This window comes from Mustela putorius, unplaced genomic scaffold (assembly GCF_011764305.1).
Source record: "Mustela putorius furo isolate JIRA1106 unplaced genomic scaffold, ASM1176430v1.1 tig00003834_pilon_pilon_pilon, whole genome shotgun sequence".
In the NCBI taxonomy this organism is placed as follows: Eukaryota; Metazoa; Chordata; class Mammalia; order Carnivora; family Mustelidae; genus Mustela; species Mustela putorius.
This window is the reverse complement of record NW_025421987.1, coordinates 72760520-72780043: the sequence shown is the minus strand read 5'-3', so window position 1 is coordinate 72780043 and position 19524 is coordinate 72760520. Positions and strand designations below refer to the sequence as shown.

The window sequence follows — 19524 nt, the reverse complement described above, 5'->3', positions numbered from 1 at the left end:
GAATATCATGCTCATAGTTTGAAGATTTCATATTGTAAAGATGTCACTTTTTCTGAAATATACTGATCAATTTGGTTTATTAGCTTGATTTTTGTAGAAACCAGCAAGCTGATTCTAAAATTTACATGGAAATGCAAAAAGCCAGGAAGAGTAGCCAAGATAATCCCTAGACAGCAAAGCAGATGAATTTTACTAGACAGACTTATTATAAAGCTATAGTGATCATGAAGCACAATACCCAATGATAATAATAAAACAACAAAAAATAAGAGAGAATCCAAAATTAGATCATGTCATAAGCATATAACTGATGAAGAGATAGCTTTGCAGAGTAATGGGGGAAGGTATAGCCTTTTCAATATCTTCAATAGTGTTGGGAAAAACAGATTTCAAAAGGACATCCAAAACGCCTGGATGGCTCAGTGGGTTAAGCCTCTGTCTTCAGCTCAGATCATGATCTCAGAGTCCTGGGATCAAGGCGCTTGCCTCCCCACCTCTCTGCCTGCCTCTCTGCCTACTTGTAATCTCTCTCTCTCTCTGTCAAATTAAAAAAATAAAAAAATAAAAAGGCCCCAAAGCAGTATCAAAAAGGAAAAGATGAATGTATTTCACTACCTTAAAAATCAAGAATGTCTATTCATCAGAAGATGCCATTAACAGAGTGAAAATACTAGCCACAGAGTGGAAGAATATATTTTCAATATATAACCAATAAAAGGCTAATAATGTCAAGAAATTACAAAGAACTCCTATAAAACAACATAACAAAGACCACTCATTTAAAAAAAAACAGACACCTAACTAAAGATGATACCCAAATGGCCAATAAATATATGAAAAGTTGTGCAAGGAAATGCACATTAAAAAACTATAATGAGGGGCGCCTGGGTGGCTCAGTGGTTTAAGCCTCTGCCTTCACCTCAAGTCATGATTTCAGGATCCTGGGATCGGGCCCCACATCGGGCTCTCTGCTCAGCAGGGAGCCTGCTTCCCCCCTCTCTCTGCCTGCCTCTCTGCCTACTTGTGATCTCTCTCTGTCTATCAAATAAATAAATAAAAATCTTTAAAAGAAAAAAAACTATAATGAGCTACCACTACACATTCAACAGATTCACTAAAATTAAAATTAAAATACAAAGTGCTGACAAAGATTTGTGAAGCAATCAAACACATTATCGGTGAAAGTATAAAATAATACAAGCACTTTGCAAAACTGTTTGGAATTATCCACTAAAGTTCGGTAACATGTGACTCAGGAATTCCACTCTTAATTATATACCTAACAGAAATCTTTATATATGTGAACCAAACTACACTTATAAGAGTGTTCATAACAGTATATCGTACCAATCCCAATTGGGGGGAATCAATAGTGGAATAGATAAATTGAAACAACAGTGAACATAAATGAAATACTACTACGTGAAACATAACGGAATCTCACAAACACAATACTGAGCGAAAGAAGCCAGACACAGAAAAATACATACTATATGAATCCATTCATATAAAGTTTGGGGAAAAAGCAAAACTAATCTCTGGTATTAAGACAACGGTCACTTATAGTGAGGAGGGAGCATTAGTCACTAGAAGAAAGTACATGAGCTTCTGGGATATTAGTAGATCCTATTTTCTGGTCAGGGTGGTCATTACAAAGTGTATGAAAACTCATTTATCTATATAGACATGATTTGCATACTTCACTGTATGATAAAAGTCTTAAAAAGGGGCGCCTGAAAGGCTCAGTCATTAAGCATCTGCCTTTGCTCAGGTCATGATCCTGGGGTCCTGGGATCAAGCCCGTGTCGGGCTCTCTGCTTATCAGGAAGCCTGCTTCTCCCTATGCTGCTCTCTGACTTGTGTTCTCTCTTTCTCTGTGTCTCTCTCAGTAAAATAAATAAATAAAATCTTAAAAAACAAAACAAAAAGCCCAAAAAAAACTCTTAAAAAAAAAAAAAAGATGTGCAATAGACTGTTACTTATAAGAAAAAATCTTAAAAAAATATTAAAACTCTTGAGGATAAAAGCAAATAAGTCTTTGGTAAACAAACAAACCAATCAATAACAATAAACAGAAACCAAAAAGAACAAAAAGCTGTAAAAGTGTCAAGGATTGAAAAGAAAGAAATACTATAGCAATTCATGGTGTTAGAATAGAGAATTCATTCCTTATTATTAGGAATTTCCTTCTTTGAATGATTCATTCAACCTGTGAACAAAATATGGAAGACGTAGTTGTGGCTGCAGAACAGATCGTAAACGTTAACAACCTTGGCAATGTAAAAATAAATATGCACATAAAAAAGGAAAACTGGAAGAAAGAGAAGGAATGGCTAGAGCGTCAAGCTTATTGACTTACATAGAACAAAAAACTAAGATATGAGATTAAATATAAGTAATCAACAGATGTACTTCAAGATAATGCAGGAGCAAAGGAAGTAGGTAGACCGAACAACACTGGCCATACACTGATAACTGTTTTATCTGGGCAATGGATACAGGGGCTTTGTTATACTACTCTGTTTACCTTTAATTACATTTTCCATGATAAAAAGTTGGGGCTTTTTTAAAGGTAATGGAGAGTAAAACATAATGCGCCTATCAAACACTGGAAAGAGAAGGAAAAGGGGGGAGGTACTGTGAACTAAACCATTATGGCTTAAAATATATAAAGTTGGAAAAATGAGTTATAAGTGTTATAGGCACAATTAGAAATGATTAAAAAGAGTTGCTCTCAGAAGTCAAAGTGGGAGTGGAAGGTGTGAGGCATGATAAATCTTTTTCACTGTAAGCTTTTTTTCAAAAAAATTATCATTTTAATTAAAAACCTATTGCTTTAAAAGCTGATATAATGTTTAATAGAAAAAATAGTAGCAGTCAAGATGCTCAATCATTTATATTTTAAATAAACAATTAGCCCATAAAATGGTAGGATTTACAATGTGTCTTATCAATACTACCAAGTATTCTAAACCTCATTCTTAATTATACTTTATAGGTTCTACTATCTTAAAAAGAAAGTATGCTATTGAATTTTATTTTCTCCTGTTAAAAAAAGAACTTATCTCATGAGTTTTAATTTAAATGAAATGAATAATTAGATTAAATCAGAATAAAACTCTAGCATCATTAAACATCATTTCTGCATTTTTACCATTATGATTTAAAAATCTAAGCAAGTTAATTGTCATATTTTTAAACTGTCGAGTCTTATTAAAAAGCTGATGATGTAATGTACAATAAAACTAATTATCTTACCTCCTTTTCTTCACCAACTTGGTCCAAACTCTCATGACTTGAAGGATTATATGGAATTACTGAAAACCCAATCCCAAACATGGGGAAAAAAAAGAAAAAGGAGAAAACATAGCACCCATTAACCTGAGTTTGACTTAAAATGTTTTCATGATTTGACTTAAGTTTTTATTTCAGAATAAGTCTGCATTATTTAAAATTGAGTATCTGTCCTACTAGTAATAAACTGTATATATTTATGACTTAAATCCTAATCTTTAATGAGAGTGGAGAGCCATAACCAACTGCAACCAAGTACTGATTTTAACAAATATTTTTGGCATTTAAAAAATATTTCTCTTTGGGGCACCTGGGTGGCTCAGTGGGTTAAGGCCTCTCTCCCTTTGGCTCAGGTCATGATCTCAGGGTCCTGGGATCAAGCCCCAAGTCAGGCTCTCTGCTCAGCAGGGAGCCTGCTTCCCTTCCTGTCTCTCTCACTGCTTCTCTGCCTACTTGTGATCTCTGTCTGTCAATTAAATAAATAAATAAAATCTTAAAAAAAAAAAAAATTCTCTTCTTCACAAATTAATCAGTTCCTTCTCTAAGGGTGACTCCATAAACCTTATTCAATTATTTCAGTATGACTAAGGCACAGAGTTAGGGGGCGCTTGGTTTTTACTCTTCACTTCCTTCATACTTAAAATGTTCCTAACTACCATACCACATAGGTCAAGTGAAGAACTGACAAAGACTGAACTCTAGGTTTCTATTCCTTAAAGCTACTTCAGGCCACACACACACACACACACACACACACACACACAGAGCCCGTTTCATATAACCAGCTTCTTGTATGAACAAGAAAGTATATTCCGTCCTTCCAGAAAAACTCCCTCACCTTCCCTTTCTTGATTCATCCAAGATCAGTACATTCTGCCCAATTAATTGCTCTCTAAATTTCACAGATATATATTTAAGGTTCTGGAAGATCACATGATCTTTTTTGAATTTTCTATACTGTACCTTTTACATAATTTCTACTTCTAATAATAAAGCTTTTAATAAAAACAGATCACCTGAAGAATCAACATGACCCACAAAAACAGTATGTCTTTTCATTATTGAAAAAGCTAGGTCGCTCAATTTAAGAAAAAGTCTCAGAATAAATTTATCTGAATCCGAGAAAAGAGTCCTTTATTGTAGTTTACATAGTTGTCTTCTTAAAATGCTAAAGGTATATGTTAAATATTATGACGGAGAGTACCACTGCAAAATGGGGCTAACTTTTATTTGGGAAGAACATAAATGGTTTCAAGCTTAAGCGGAAGCGTCACCTAAAGAAGCTTTAAATGACACTTGGTGATGAATGACAGTTCCTGCCAGTGTCGTTCTTACCTGTCTGTGCATGGTCTGAATGCATGGATGACTGGTCCATGGGCATCATTGGTTCCTACAAACATTTCCAAAGACACAGTAACTTAGCAGGCTCTTTCTAAATCCCAGTCTTAACACTATAAATTCAGAAACATTATTTCGACGTGACACAGCATATTAAAATTTAAACTTGAAAGAATAGAAATTAATAAATGAAAACTCCATTACTATGTTTAATTATATGAAACCATGCAATATTCCCATGAATGAGATAATACTAGTCACATTTCACAGATAACAGAAGAAACAGAAAACTAACTTCAGACCATCAATTAGAAATCAAATTGAACTTCTATCTACTTTGATTTGTGTTTCTTCTATACTATTCTTCCTATAAGCTCCACACATTCACTTTACATCTTTGGCAAAGGGAGGCTCTAGTCCCTAAGTTCCTTAGTTGAGTCTGAAGATGAGTCTATAAATCTAAAATTTTGTGGGTTTCCCATTTTTCTGAAGATTCTCAAAAGTGCCAGTGATCCAAATAAAGAAAAGCAATACATTCTAGAAACTGACTTAAAAAACTCACTGCCCGGGACGCCTGGGTGGCTCAGTGGGTTGGGCCTCTGCCTTCGGCTCGGGTCATGGTCCCAGGGGCCTGGGATCGAGTCCCGCATGGGGCTCTCTGCTCGGCGGGGAGCCTGCTTCTCCTCACCTCTCTCTCTGTCTGTCTCTCTGCCTATTTGTGATCTTTCTCTCTGTCAAATAAATAAAATCTTTAAAAAAAAAAAAAAAAAAAACTCACTGCCCATAACCTCAGGAAAAATGTTAATTCAAACCAAAATGTTCTAATTCATTAATTTTGGACCCAGGTTTAACAAATACCAAAAAAAAAAAAGAGTAAAGTTGAGAAGGAGCATTAGTTAAGACAGTTTTAATTTTTTTTAAGATTTTATTTTTAAGTAATGTCTACACCCAACATGGGGCTCAAAATCACAACTCTGAGATCAAGAGTCACACATTCTCGTGATGCCTGGGTGGCTCAGTGGGTTAAGCCTCTACCTTTGGGCTCAGGTCATGATCCCAGAGTTCTGGGATCAAGCCCTGCGTTGGGTTCCTTGCTCAGTGAGAAGCCTGTCTGCCTCTCCCTCTCCCTCTGCTGCTTCTGCCTGTTCATGCTCTCTCTCTCAAATAAATAAATAAAATCTTTAAAAAAAAAAGTCACACATTCTACTGACTGCACCAGCCAGGTGCCCCTTACACAGTTATAATTTTAAGGCTGTCTGGATTGGCTCCTGGATTTTACAATGCATTTAGTGATTATCAATAATCACTAATTCTATCCCTCTTTCCTTCTACATTTATAAATTTACACGGGTCATTCCATCACCTAAGAATACTCAAGAATATCACAGTAGCCTAAATAAATTATGTTCACAATTTTTGGCCTAGTTTTTTTTCCCTTAAGATGCAATTTTCACCTCCCTAATGATAAACCCACTCCTGAGCTTAAATGAACTAGCTAAATATTTCTAATACCAAAGAGCCACCAATGTGGAGCTCAGCATAGGGTTCAATCTCACAACCCTGAGATCATGACCTTAGCTGAAATCAAGAGTCAGTTGCTTAACCGACTGAGCCACCCAGGAACCCCTGTATCCAGATCTTTTTAAAAATGCATATCCTTTAAGCCAGTAATTTACTTCTGGATTCTTAAGGAAATAATAAGATTTATTTACCAGAAATGTCCTATGATTTTCTTTACAGGAAAATGTAGAAAACAAATCAAATATAAAATAATGAGGAACAAGGTTAAGTAAACTATGACATAGATATGTAACCAAATACTATGCTAAAATTGAAGAGGATATAGATAGATATGGAAAGGTGACCAAAAATACAGTTAAGTGAAAAAAAGGAGTTAGAGAACAGTATATATATGATCTCACTTTTGTTTAAAAGAATGAGACTCAAACATTAAGCACATTCTGATAAACACTCCACCTTATATGAAGCAGTCTCAAAAATAGTCTATAAAAACCAAAAATGAAAAGCCAGGGGGCCACCTGGGTGGTTCAGTTGGTTAAGTGTCTGCCTTCAGCTCAGGTCATAATCCCGGGGTCCTGGGATAGAGCCCTGCATCAGGCTCCCTTGCTCAGCGGGGATCCTGCTTCTCCCTCTGCCTGTTTTGCCTGCTCCACCCCCTACCCCCCAACCCTGCTTATGCTTTCTAACAAATAAGTAAAATTTTAAAAAAGAAAAAAGAAAAGCCAGAATCTAATTAAACTTCTAGATCCAACTATAATACACAGAAAATAAAAAGGACAAGGGAACATTTTAAACATAACCATAGAGAAGCAAAGAGAAAAATACTCCAACACTTTAAATGACAACATAATTTCTTCTACATTTAAATTTTAAGGGGGGGCGGAGAGAGAGAGAGAGAAATGGAAGAATCAATAAGTTGAGAAAATATCTAGGACACATATCAGTCAAGTGCAAATATGAACTTCATTTAGATACGGATTCAGAATGAAAACTAAAAATTTTCACATTTATGAGGCAACTGGAATGTTGAACATTGCCTAGATGAATATTCGATATAAGGAATTTGCTTTTTCGTTTTTAAAAGTCCTTATCTTTTAGATTTGTTTCAAAATAACACAGGATGAAAGCAGGTTACACGGGTGGGGGTGCAGCTGAACTAAGACTGGTCATGAGCTGGTACCTACTGAAGTTGGGGGACTGGTATATGGAAGTTCATTACACTATTATAGTGACTCTTAAAAATATTTAAAATTTTTCCTTATAGAAATTTCCTATATGGAAAAATTTTAAGTATGCATATACATTTATACAGAAAAAGTTCTGGAAGGATATACACCAGAAGACAATTTATCTTTAGACAGTAGATTTCACAGGGGATTTTTATGTAATTTTTCTTTATCTATATTCCCCTTTTTTTCTATAATGAACATGTTGTAACTGCATGTTTAAAATAGGAAGTGAAAATAAAAATTTTAAATTCAAAATCTCCCCAGTAATCACACACTTTAAATAGCAAACATGAAGCCTCTGATTCTTCTTGCCTGATCTCTGTTTAGTGTAGATGCTAAAACAATGGGAGCTACAAACTAATGAGTTTATCTTAAGGAAGAAAAAAAGGCTCTCAAATAGTTCTGCCTACCTCTACCTAATTTAACCTGATGATTCTGTAGCAGATTAAATCAAAAAGTTAGCTACATACCATAACAAAATTTCTAATAATAATTCCAAAACTCACAATATGTCAACTGGACTGTAAAGTTAGGTTCTGTATCAACAGTGTTTAACTGTGATTCCTTACCACCCGCGTATTATAGCCCTCCATCCTAGCAGTGTTACTGAAAATGTTCTATTAAAAAAAGACAGTTGTGCCTTACCGGTGGCATAGAATGCCGCCCACATTCGATGGTGACAAGTTTGTGGCACTTCTTATGAACGAGGAGTTTGCAGTTGATGCACTTATACCCCTGACGTCCAAGTCCCCATATTCGGTCAGTACAGATGGCACAGTGGGCACGCTGCAAAGAGTAATTCAACAGCAATTTATTAGCAAATAAAATGTCATAATCATTTGCCAAAATAGTGAAAATAAGGGGCAGCTGGGTGGCTTAGTCAGTTAAGCGTCTGTCTCTTGATCTGGGCTCAGGGCATGATTTCAGGGGGGTGAGATGGACCCCTGTCTGGGGTTACTTAACTGCCCCACACCTCAGCTTTTTTCATCTATAAAACAGAAATATGTAGTACCTAATTCACAAGGCTGTTGTAAAGATTAAATGGGTCAAGAGACGTCAAGCATTTGGAAAAGCACCTGGTACTTAGTAAAAGCTAGATAAGTGGTTTGCAATTATTATTTCTGAAACAGTTAAAGTTAAAATCACATTAAAAGGTTTGCAAAATAAACTTTGCTTATTTCTGGTTGTCTAAAATTATAGTAAAAAAGCCAACTTTCTTTTAGCTAAGGTAACTGTACAATTCAATCAGAGGTATTTTTAAGAGTGAAAGGAGATGCTATTAAAAATTACCTCAAGATAACACAGATACTGCCCCAAGCAAAATGGGAGCGTGTCACCCTACTGACTCCTTTAAAAGGGGAAAGAAGACTACCCTTCCTTCACAGTAGGGAGAAAAAAACCAGATATCTCAAGTTATTAACATTCTACAAACTAAGGTTTACCCTGTTGAAACGCTTGGCTTGGAAAGTGTGGCCATTTGCACAATAAAGCTTTCTCCAGCGGCGCGCACCTCTGCGATAGATAGATTCTAAAGAGAGATAAAACGTTAAAAAAAGGAAAAAGAGCAAGTGTGAATAAAAGTCTTCTTATAATTAAGTCTGTGACCTTCTTTCATGATATTCACTTTAAGAAACAAATATTCTTTTTTTTTTAAGAAAAAAATATTCTGATAAAAACCTGAAAGTGAAGAAATAAAACAGATTCACCAAGGAATTAATGAAAACAAAGCCTATGGAGCAAAAGTGTATTAAAAATTACTATTAAGGCTTTTCTGTCTTTTAATCCCCCCCCCCGCCCGCCCAATTTTTGCACACTTGGGTGGCTCAGCTGGTTAAGCGTCTGCCTTCACTTCAGGTCACGATCTCAGGATCTTGGATCAAACCCTGCGTCTGCTTCTACCTCTGCCCCTACATGCCACCTCCACCCCCTCTCACTCTCTTGTGCTCTCTCTTACAAGAATAAAATAAATAAAATCTTTAAAAAAAAATTTCCCCCCAGTTTTAATTTTGAACAATTTTAAGCCCACAGAAAAGCTGAAAGCCTAGAACAATGAACAGTTAATCCTTCATGCAGACTTACCAATACCTAACATTATGCCGCATTTGCTTTCCTCTCCTTTTGTCTGCATCCTTTAAAAGTAAGTTGCAGACATAGCATCTCACCCTTAAATACCTAACTATCCACTTACTGCCTTAGATTAATTTAAGGGTGTTTCTCCTAATGCTATTTAACCCTAACACCATTACCATGTCTTAGAAAATCAACATTAATTCAATATCCCCTAATAGCTCAAATGCAAATCTCCCTATTTGCCCTCAAAGTATCTTTCATAGCTTTCTCTTTCTCTCCAGGATCCAAGCAAGATTCAAACATTGCCTTTGGTTGCTATACCTTTTTTGTTTCTTGAATGTAGGCTGAAACAGTCATGTTGCCATATTTGCTGTTTTTCCTTTGTGATGTTGTTTAAAAAAAAAAAAAAGAGGAGTCCAGGCAGTTGTCTTATATTATGTCCTACATTCTGCATTTGTCTGCTTCCTCATTAGAATCAGTATCAAATACTTTTGGCAAAAATAATACATAGGTGATATATATTGCCTGTGGTATCACATTAAGAGATACACAAATGCAGGGCACCTGGGTGGCTCAGTGGGTTAAGCCTCTGCCTTCGGCTCAGGTCATGATTGCAGGGTCCTGAGATTGAGTCCCGCATCGGGCTCCCTGCTCAGCAGAGAGCCTGCTTCCCTCTCTCTCTGCCTGCCTCTCTGCCTACTTGTGATCTCTCCCCCTCTCTCTGTCAAATAAATAAGTAAAATTAAAAAAAAAAAAATGTCAGATTGCTGACTCCCAGTTCAATCACTCTGTTAAAGGCAGTGACTGCTTGTTCTCTTCACTGTAAAGGTACATTTTACTTTTCATAGATGCTCTAAAGGGGACACTCTGCAACCACAAGAATGTTATCTTCCCCACTAATTTTTCTTTTTTTTTTTTTTTAAGAGGGGGAGAGGGGCAGAGGGAGAGGAAGAGAGAGAATCTTAAGCAGGCTTCATACCCAGCACTGAGCCAAAGTGGGGCTGATCTCATAACCCTGACATCATGACCTGAGCTGGAAATCAAGAGTCAGAGGCTTAACCAACTGAGACACCTAGGTGCCCCTCCCCATTAATCTTTAATCAAGGTTTTTATATTAATACATTTTCTAAACAAAAAGCTTCCCTAAGACCAAATCTAGTTGACCTGTGTAACTTTGGTTAAGTCAATCACTATTATATATATTGCCTATTAGTCATTACTATTAACATTCCACAGTGATAGTTAATACTGTAGAAAGATTCCATTAGGTTTCTAAACTCATATTTTAAAGCCGATGTAGCACTGGGTTTACCATTTAAAATTAAGATAGAAAAAACTAGTGAAATGCTCTAAATTAGAAATCTTAAGATAACATAATACAGAACCTTAAATACAGATACTTTTATTTTTATTTATTTATTCTGTTAGGAGTAACCAAGGCAGAAAATTTCTGTTAATTATATCTTAACCTAAGGGCACCTGGGTGGCTCAGTCTTTGATCCATCCATCATTGGAACTCTGGGAAATATTCTCTGAATTCAGACCTACATTTTTCACTACTACTTCAGTGTTCTACCTACTTCCTTAAATTTCCCCATCTTCCTAAATAGTACATTCAACTCTCTATATAAATATTCATATCTCTTTTATTTTTCTTCAGCAAGTTGCAGGAAGAGTCACAGAACTGGGGCGCCTGGGAGGCTCAGTCAGTTAAGCGTCTGCCTTAACTGCCAGCTCAGGTCATGATCCTGACCCCATGTCAGGCTCCCTGCTCAGTCAGGAGTCTGCTTCTCCTTCTTTCCCTGCCCCTCCCCCCGCTTGTGCACTCACTCTCTCTTTCTCTCTCAAATAAATAAATAAAATCTAAAAAAAAAAAAAAAAGAGTCACGGAACTTCAAGTTTAAAACTATTTCATTTAATTCAAAGGAAAATATTTATCACAATTCTTGTAAAGTCATGCATATGTGCAGAAACCACAAATGAAAATGAGTAATATCCACAACTAATAAGCTATACAAAATATCAAAAGCAGTAACTTATGATCATAAATAAGTTTACATATTTAAGTTCCATCAGACCAGATAGTTGTTTGCTCTTTCAGTTCTTTTTACTAATGGTAACTATCAGCCGAGACATTGAAAAGAAAATCCCTAACAATTGCTAACTATGCATTTTCAAGTACTTAGAAAGGAAACATCATGTTACTTTCAAATGTTACACACACAAAAAAAAAAAAATAAACAAGCATGTTCCTTATGTATATACATGTATGTCTATGTGTGAACACATACAGATGCAGAAATAAACAAACATAGAAAATCTTAATAATTGGTCAATGAAGGCAAAGGATATCTTTGTGTCTTTGTTTTCAATGTTGTTTCACTTCTCCATAGGTTTGAAAATTTCCAAAATTAAAAATTAGGAAGAAACATGACTTAAAATTCACTTAATTTTCCTCTCAAATGTAAAACAGATATTCATGTCAGTAACTTGTAACTAAAAACTGCCTGATTTTCATCTGGCAAAAGTGGAGAATTTAGGCAGTTGCTAAGATAGCCTAAATTAGACTGAAGAATGGAAAAGAAATGAAATGGACTAAAAGTTCTATTTCTGATTTCCTTTCACTTGTGCCTTTATGCCATAAATAACTCTACGTTCAAAGATATGAAGTAAATACACACTCACTGTCTTCTCCTGGACATGGCATTCCAGGACGTTCTGGTACACAAGGGAAGACTAAAAGAAAAGAAATTAAAATTAATATAGAAAATTGAAAACATACAAATTACATAGAAAAATTCTAAATCAAAAAAATTGACCCAAATTTCAACCTAACCCTCTCTTGACACAAGATATTTAGCACACAGTCAGTAATATTTTTTCAAGGGATTGGTTTATTCGGTCTATATGAAAAAAGTTTTCATATAAGTTAAGAGCCAAAATCAAATGCATTAGAAGCTCAAATTATCACACTAGTTCCTATTATGTTACTAATTGATGTTTTTGCCCTTAGAAAAACCTTGAACTATTTCCTTAAATCTTTGTCGTACTGTCAAGTTTGCTAAAATGAATAACTAAAACAGAATTAGAAAAATGTATACAGGAACGCCTGGGTGGTTCAGCTGGTTAAGTGGCTGCCTTCGGCTTAGGTCATGATCCCAGTGTCCTGGATTGAGTCCCAGGTCAGGCTCCTTTCTCAGCAGGGACCCTGCTTCTCCCTCTGCCTCTGCCTGTCATTCTGCCTGCCTGTGCTCTCTCTCTCTCTGACAAATAAATAAAAAAATCTTTAAAAAAAAAAAAAAAGAAAGAAAGAAAATGTATACAAATATGAACACAAACCATTACAGTTCTTAAAAAATGTATACTGAATTTAGGAAAAAATTTACAGAACTAAGATTACCCAAATCCAAAAAATATACTTTTTATCTTAGGAACTACAAATTTATAAACATGTTAATTCAGGCCATTTTCATAAAGAGATAGAAAATAAAGACAGTATATTTATGAACTAGTTAACTATTTGTAGTCTGTGGTGTACAAAAGGACATGGCTTAAAAAAACACAAAGTATGAGAAGTATGGGTCCTTATATATTCTTAAAAGTTGAAATATAAGTTAACTTCAGTTGTGCTATGGTATAAAAATAACAAAAACTTAAAACAAACTGTTTAATACTCCTGATCAATCACTTCTTTCAACATTCATTGCAGTTTTATTCTAGAAAGAAATGACTCCAAAAATGGATGACTTCTGACATTCTGCTAGGACCTCAACCAATTAGATTACAGATCCCTTAGGAGTCACTATCTCAAACTATGAAGGTAGACAATATCCAGCTACTGATTTTTAAAAGACACACTGTAAAGAAAAGTATAAGGGACTAATAACAAGGTGTTGACTCACTATACTTACGGGCAATTTACATTTGCTCAAGTTTTAAAGAGTTCTTTAGATTTGGCCTCCTAAAAATATTACATGAAATATTGCCGATGGATTGCAGTGAAATGTGATATATTAAGTGGGTTTTACAGGACATAAAAAATTTGAGGGGTAGCATAGTAGAATGAAAAGAACATAGACTTGGAAGCGGAATACCTAGATTCTATACCCTGGTCTACAATGCACCATTACATGATGGCTGCGTTTCTTTTCTTCTTCTCTACCACTCGCCAGCTTGTGGGCCTGCAGATGTTTAACACAGTAATCTCTATGACTATGCAAATAGTTTCACTATTAGCCCTCAAATAAAAGAAAGGACATTTCAGGTACCTTCTCTTTGGAGATCATTATTTGCATACATTACAAAACTGCAAGGGAATGACTCAGGAGAATCCTACTAGGCACTCAATTTTAAATTCTCTCTTAAACTTTGAGGTGAAACACTTGAGAGAAGATCAATTTAATATCCACGAAGGCATACCCAAATAACAAATTTTCCAGGAGTCTAAGATGATTGATTTTATTTTCTCTAGCATATGAGAAACTACTGAATATGAGCAGTCACATAGCAATGAGAGTAGAGATTAAGAAAATGACATCAGGATTATGTTTTAAAATGTCAAGAATATAGGGTTTAAAAAAAAAATTGGAGCTCTAGAAGAGTAAGAAATGACTACTTCTTTACCATGAATCAGGAGTTCAGAATCCTTGTTTAGCTCATAAAGCCTAAAGGCTTCTTCTAACTCCAACTGAGAGGATACTGTACACGGGTCTCCTAAAAAATATAAAAAGTAAAGCAAAGCTCACCTTTTAAACCCTCTAAAATGTAATGTTTAATAAGCAATTTTTAGTACATAAAATCTTGAGCAAAACCAATTGCCTTTATATAAAATCTTGAGAAAAACAATTTCCTCACACACACACACGCACACACACAGATGGACAAGTATTTGGCAAGGACAAATTTTAGATATTTAGACAATTCTGTTTTCTAAAGTGGGTAACAAAATTCCATTTTTATTTCTACAAAATATTACATGAGGCTCATCAATACCCAATTTGATACATACAAAAACCATTTAATTCTCAATAACATAGATATTCAGAATACACCAAATGGAATCTACCCTGACCACATTTGGACTGTTACTACAAGATGCCTAATGGCCAGGGACAAGCTTTCTGTTACCTTCCTCTTTAAAGGAGGAAGTGAAAGTGGTTTCACTGCCATAATGTCATCATTCTGTCAAAATGTTCCTTCACCTGTGAGTCTTTCCTTACCCAAGAGGCTCACAAAGAAGAAGCACAGCTACTAGAGTACTCCAGACCTCGGAGAGCCCTGCTTGAGCTCTTTCAAACGTGAACGCATAGTTTTAGGAAACTTACCCAGAGAAAGGTTAAGGGAGAAACACCTCCCTAATCAACCAGCCAAAGAACTGAGTCATCCCTGGCCAACAGTGAGATGGCACGTCTCCCCAGATGATGGCATTCCTCAATGAAAAAGTCATTTTGATCATAGCTGGAGCCTGAGCTGGGTCCTCCTCAGGGCAGTGCTTTTGCACATTCCTGTGGTTACACCAAATGTGACCACACACAAGATGCCACCAACCTTATCCAAACCTCAATCACTCTCCGCAGAGAACTATGTCTATTACTCAAGAGAGAAAACCGAAGCCATCTCCTGTCCTCCAGGCTCAAAAAAATGAGTACCTCTGTACCTTTCTCCAACTTGGAGACTCCCTTAAGGAATCTCTTCCTTTTATCTTCTCTGGGCCTTATCCCATTAGTCCCCTTCAGTTCCGTTTTCAATTTTTCTTTCCTTCCACTAGCTCTTCTCAGGCAAAGGCATGTTTGAGTCTCCCTCTCAGCAATCTCCCACACACTCAGGTTCCATTCTCTTCATTCAGTAGCCACACGTCTCAAGAGCAAACTGAAGACTGAAACTGGAGGGGGTGGGTGAGAAGAAGGGGAAGAACGATGGGGCCTTTGGCTTTTGACTTCATACTTTTCTTTTGTAATTTTAATCAGAGGTTTATAATCCTTTAGGTTTATTAGAAATAGCTTTTCTTAATATCAAGAGTGACTCCACCTTGCTTTCTCCAATGTTTCTATCCTCTCAAAAATTCTGCTAACCAGTTTTAGTCCATATGGTCTACTAAAAGTGCTATATCCACAGTCATGAAGAGAGCTGCTAAATCCCCTTTTCTGTCTTTACTCTAATGGACCTCTCTATAGCATCTAGCAAAGTTGCCCACTGACTATTTACAGAAACTCGGCATCTAGGTTTCTTTTTTTTTTTAACTTATTTTATTTAAATTCAATTAGTTAACATATAGTGTATCATTAGCTTCAGATATAGAGTTCAGTAATTCATCAGCTGCATATAACACCCAGTGTTCATTCTATCACATGCCTTCATTAATGCCTGTTACCCAGTTACCCCATCCCTCCACCAACATGCCTCTAGGTTTCTAAACACCATTCTCCTGGTTTACTAACTCTCCATTTTAACTTTTCATTTTGAAAAATTTCTTTTTCTTTTCAATTCCTTTCCTTTCGTTTCTTTCTTTCTTTCTTCCTCTCTCTCTCTTTCTTTCTTTTTTAAAGTTCGCTTCACTCCCAGCCTGGAGGCCAATGCAGGACTTGTACTCATACCCTTGAGATCAAGATCTGAGCTGATATCAGGAGTCAGACACTTAAACAACTGAGCCACTTAAGCGCCCCTCATTTTGGAAATTTTCACACATATTACCAAATCTGGCTTCCCCTTACATACCCACTCACTTCTACAGTATCATTCTGCATAAATCTCTTTAGCTTAAAATTAAAATTCCTTAATATGATCATAATACCATTATAAACCTATAAAGACTAACAAAAATTCATTTTATATAAAATATCCAAATGTAACCATATGCAAAAGAATAAAGTTGAACTTTTATCTCATACCATAAATAAAAATTAACTCAAAATGGAACAAAGACTTAAATGCAAGAGCTAAATCTATAAAAACCCTTGGAAGAAAACATAAGGAGCAATCTTCACAACGCTGGATTTGGCAATGATTTCTTGGATTTGACACCAAAACCACAGGCAAGGGAAAAAAAAAAACAACAACATTTCTCCAAAGAAGATGTATAAATAGCCAATGAGCACATGAAAAGATGTTTAACATCATTAATCATTAAGAAAGTGAAAATCAATGAGATACTGCCTCCTTGTGATGAGACTACACAAAAAGGGAGAGAGAACCAACTATGCCAGCATCCCAGTGAGCCTCCACATGACTCCAGACCCAGCTGCCCTCTGATTGCCACTGCAGGAGAGACCTCTCGTGAGACCAGCAGAGCGAGTCAAATCACAGAAGTGTGAGAGATTATAAAATAAAGTGGCAGGCTTTTTTTTAATGCTACTATACTCTGAGGTGAGTTGTTATGGAACCAACACCTTACAGCCATCTTTCAAGCTGAATCTTGAAATTCTGTGAATCTTTACAAGACCCAGGACAAATGCCACCTCTTCTGAACAGCCCTATCTAAGGATGTAATATTTCACACTTTTTGAAAAGCCTAGGATAACCTAATTTTTAATAAAGGTTTTATTGAGATATAATTCACAAAGCATTCAATTTACCCATTTGAAGTGTACAATGGCTGTCAGTATGTTCGCAAGTTGTTAACTATCAACAGAATCCGTTTTAGAATACTTTTATTATTTCCTCCTCAAAAAAGCCCCTTGTCCATAGTGGTCACTCTCCGTTACCCCCAACCTCTCCTCCTATTGCCAGACCTAGGCAACCACTAAATAACCACTATTTTCAGCATCTATAGATTTGGCTTTTCTGGACATTTCATATAGATGGAATCATATAATATGTGGTCATTCGTGTCCCTCTTTCCTCCCTGAGCACGTTTTTAAGGTTCCTCCATGTTGTAGCATGTATCAGTATGTCAGTCTTTTTTATTAGTGAATAAGACAGCAAATATTCTTTAAGTATTTGTGTATTTGAGTAACTTTTCATGATGATTTCCTACAAGTAGGATTGATTAAAGTGTGCCCATTTGGGGCACATGGGTGGCTCAGCTGGTTGGCTGTCCTACTCTCAGTTTCAGCTCAAATCGTGACCTCGGGGTCGTAAGATCAAGCCATGTGATGGACTCCACATTCAGCGTGGAATCTACTTAAGATTCTCTCCCTATCCTTCTGTACCCTCCTTGCCCCTCTCCCTGCTCGTGCTCTTTCCTTCTCTAAAATAAATCTTTAAAAAATAAAATGAAGTGCCCCCATTTAAAATTTTGGCAATTATTTAGAATTTAGAATTTAAATTTAGAATTTAGAATTTAGAATGACAAATTTTAGAATGACAGGAACTCCAAAAGGTTATCATATATATAACAGTGTATCTTTCCTAACTCCCTATAAGTAATTATTAAATTTTAATTATCTTCTAATCTGGTAGTGAAAATGTCTTATTTTCAAATCTTTGGTTTTTTTAACTATTAGTAATTTTTTAGTTTTTTTGGTCATTTATGAATTAGCTATCTACATTTCTTTAAGTAGATTTTTCATCTTTTTTTTTTTTTTCCCTAATTATTTTATATTAGAGATACCAACTCTCTGGAAATGTTACAAGTATTTTCTGTCAGCTGTTATTACTCTTTTATCTGTGATTATGGTGTTTTTCAACATAAAAATTAGAGTAATTCTTCCCTCTTTACATTTCCTTTTTCAGAATTTTCCTGTTTATTTTTCCAAATGAAATTGTCAGTTTTTTAAAAATCCTATTAGAATTTGGGGGGGCGGTCATGGTCTTTATAGATTTATCTGCAGGGAGTTCTCATTTTACACGATACTTCTTCCTAACCCCATTCATTTAAGGTTTTGCTTATGGAATCCTGTTGTTTTTGTTTCAGTTTTCTTTACATGGGTTCTTCACATTCCTTTAAAGTTTACCCCTAGATTAAAAAAAAAATCATATTGTTATATGGATGGAATCTTTTCTTCTGATTTATTTTCTGACTGAGTATAATTTACATAAAAGAAAGATTGGTTCTCTCATACATTCAGTCTTTAACTTGGTGTTATTAATATCTTAAAGATGCTAGATAAAAAATAGTGAGTCAAAATGATTCAACCAGGTTACATAGATACACCATTTTTGGATCAACACTCAATACACTGATAATAACAAGTACTGGTGAGGATCAATCCATATATACTGCTGATGGGAATGTAAAATGGTGCTGCCACTTCAACAAACAGTCTAGTAGTTCCTCAAAAGGTTAAACATAGTTACCATATGACCCAGCAATTCTTCTCCTAGGTATATATCCAGAGAAATGAAAACATATGGCCACACAAAAAGTTGTAACTAAATGTTCATAGTGGTAGTACTACTCATAACAGCCAAAAAATGGAAATTACCCAAATGTCTGTTAATTGAACAAGTACTCATATGACACGTGTAGATTAGGCAAATCTATAGAAACATAAAGTTGGGGCCCCTCAGGTGGCTCAGTTGGTTAAGTAACTGCCTTTGGCTTAGGTCATGATCCTGGAGTCCTGGGATCAAATCCCACAGCAGGCTCCCCGCTCGGTGGGGAGTCTCCTTCTCCCTCTGACCTCTACCCTCTCATGCTCTCTCTCTCTTTCTCAAATAAATAAATAAAATCTTAAAAAAAGAAAGAAAGGAAGAAAGAAAAACATGAAGTTGATTAGTAGTTACCTAGGTCTACGGGCTGCATTGGGTAAAGAACTTAGAGGGAAATAGGTAGTGAATGTTAATGAGCATGGGATTTATTTTTTGGGTGATGAAATGTTTTAAAATTGATTGTGGTGATGGTTGTGTAACTCTGTGAATATACTAAAAACTCCTTTAAATAATAAATTATATCTCAATGAAGCTGTTTTAGAAAAAATGCTTACATAATGCAGTGTTTTTATAAATGTGAGTCTGACAGCAAAGAAAATTCTAGTCCAAAAGCAAAGTCTGTCTTAGTTTGCCTCAAAGAAATAAAGTAATTCATTCACAGATTCACTTTCTCAGTTATCCAAATTTCTCCCATTTTGCCACATTTATGAAAGTGAAAGTCAATTTAATTATATACCATTTTTGATATAGCTTAAAAAAAAAA

The 19524-nt window shown here is 35.6% G+C and overlaps 1 protein-coding gene across 3 annotated transcripts in view; it reads right to left on the bottom strand.

Moving 5' to 3' along the window:
* PRKCI (protein kinase C iota) overlaps nt 1-19524 on the bottom strand; it is a 68574-nt gene that overhangs the window by 22352 nt on the left and 26698 nt on the right. The window contains exons 2-8 of one of the 3 annotated variants that reach the window (XM_045088620.1): nt 15109-15333; nt 14076-14165; nt 12138-12188; nt 8825-8910; nt 8028-8168; nt 4630-4684; nt 3259-3317 (exon numbers count right to left, since the gene is read on the bottom strand). In XM_045088620.1, coding sequence (XP_044944555.1) covers nt 3259-3317; nt 4630-4684; nt 8028-8168; nt 8825-8910; nt 12138-12159 — 363 coding nt within the window. In that variant the 5' untranslated portion in view covers nt 12160-12188; nt 14076-14165; nt 15109-15333. The remainder of the gene's footprint in view (nt 1-3258; nt 3318-4629; nt 4685-8027; nt 8169-8824; nt 8911-12137; nt 12189-14075; nt 14166-15108; nt 15334-19524) is intronic. The other 2 variants (XM_004756557.3, XM_045088619.1) reach the window with 2 other exon arrangements.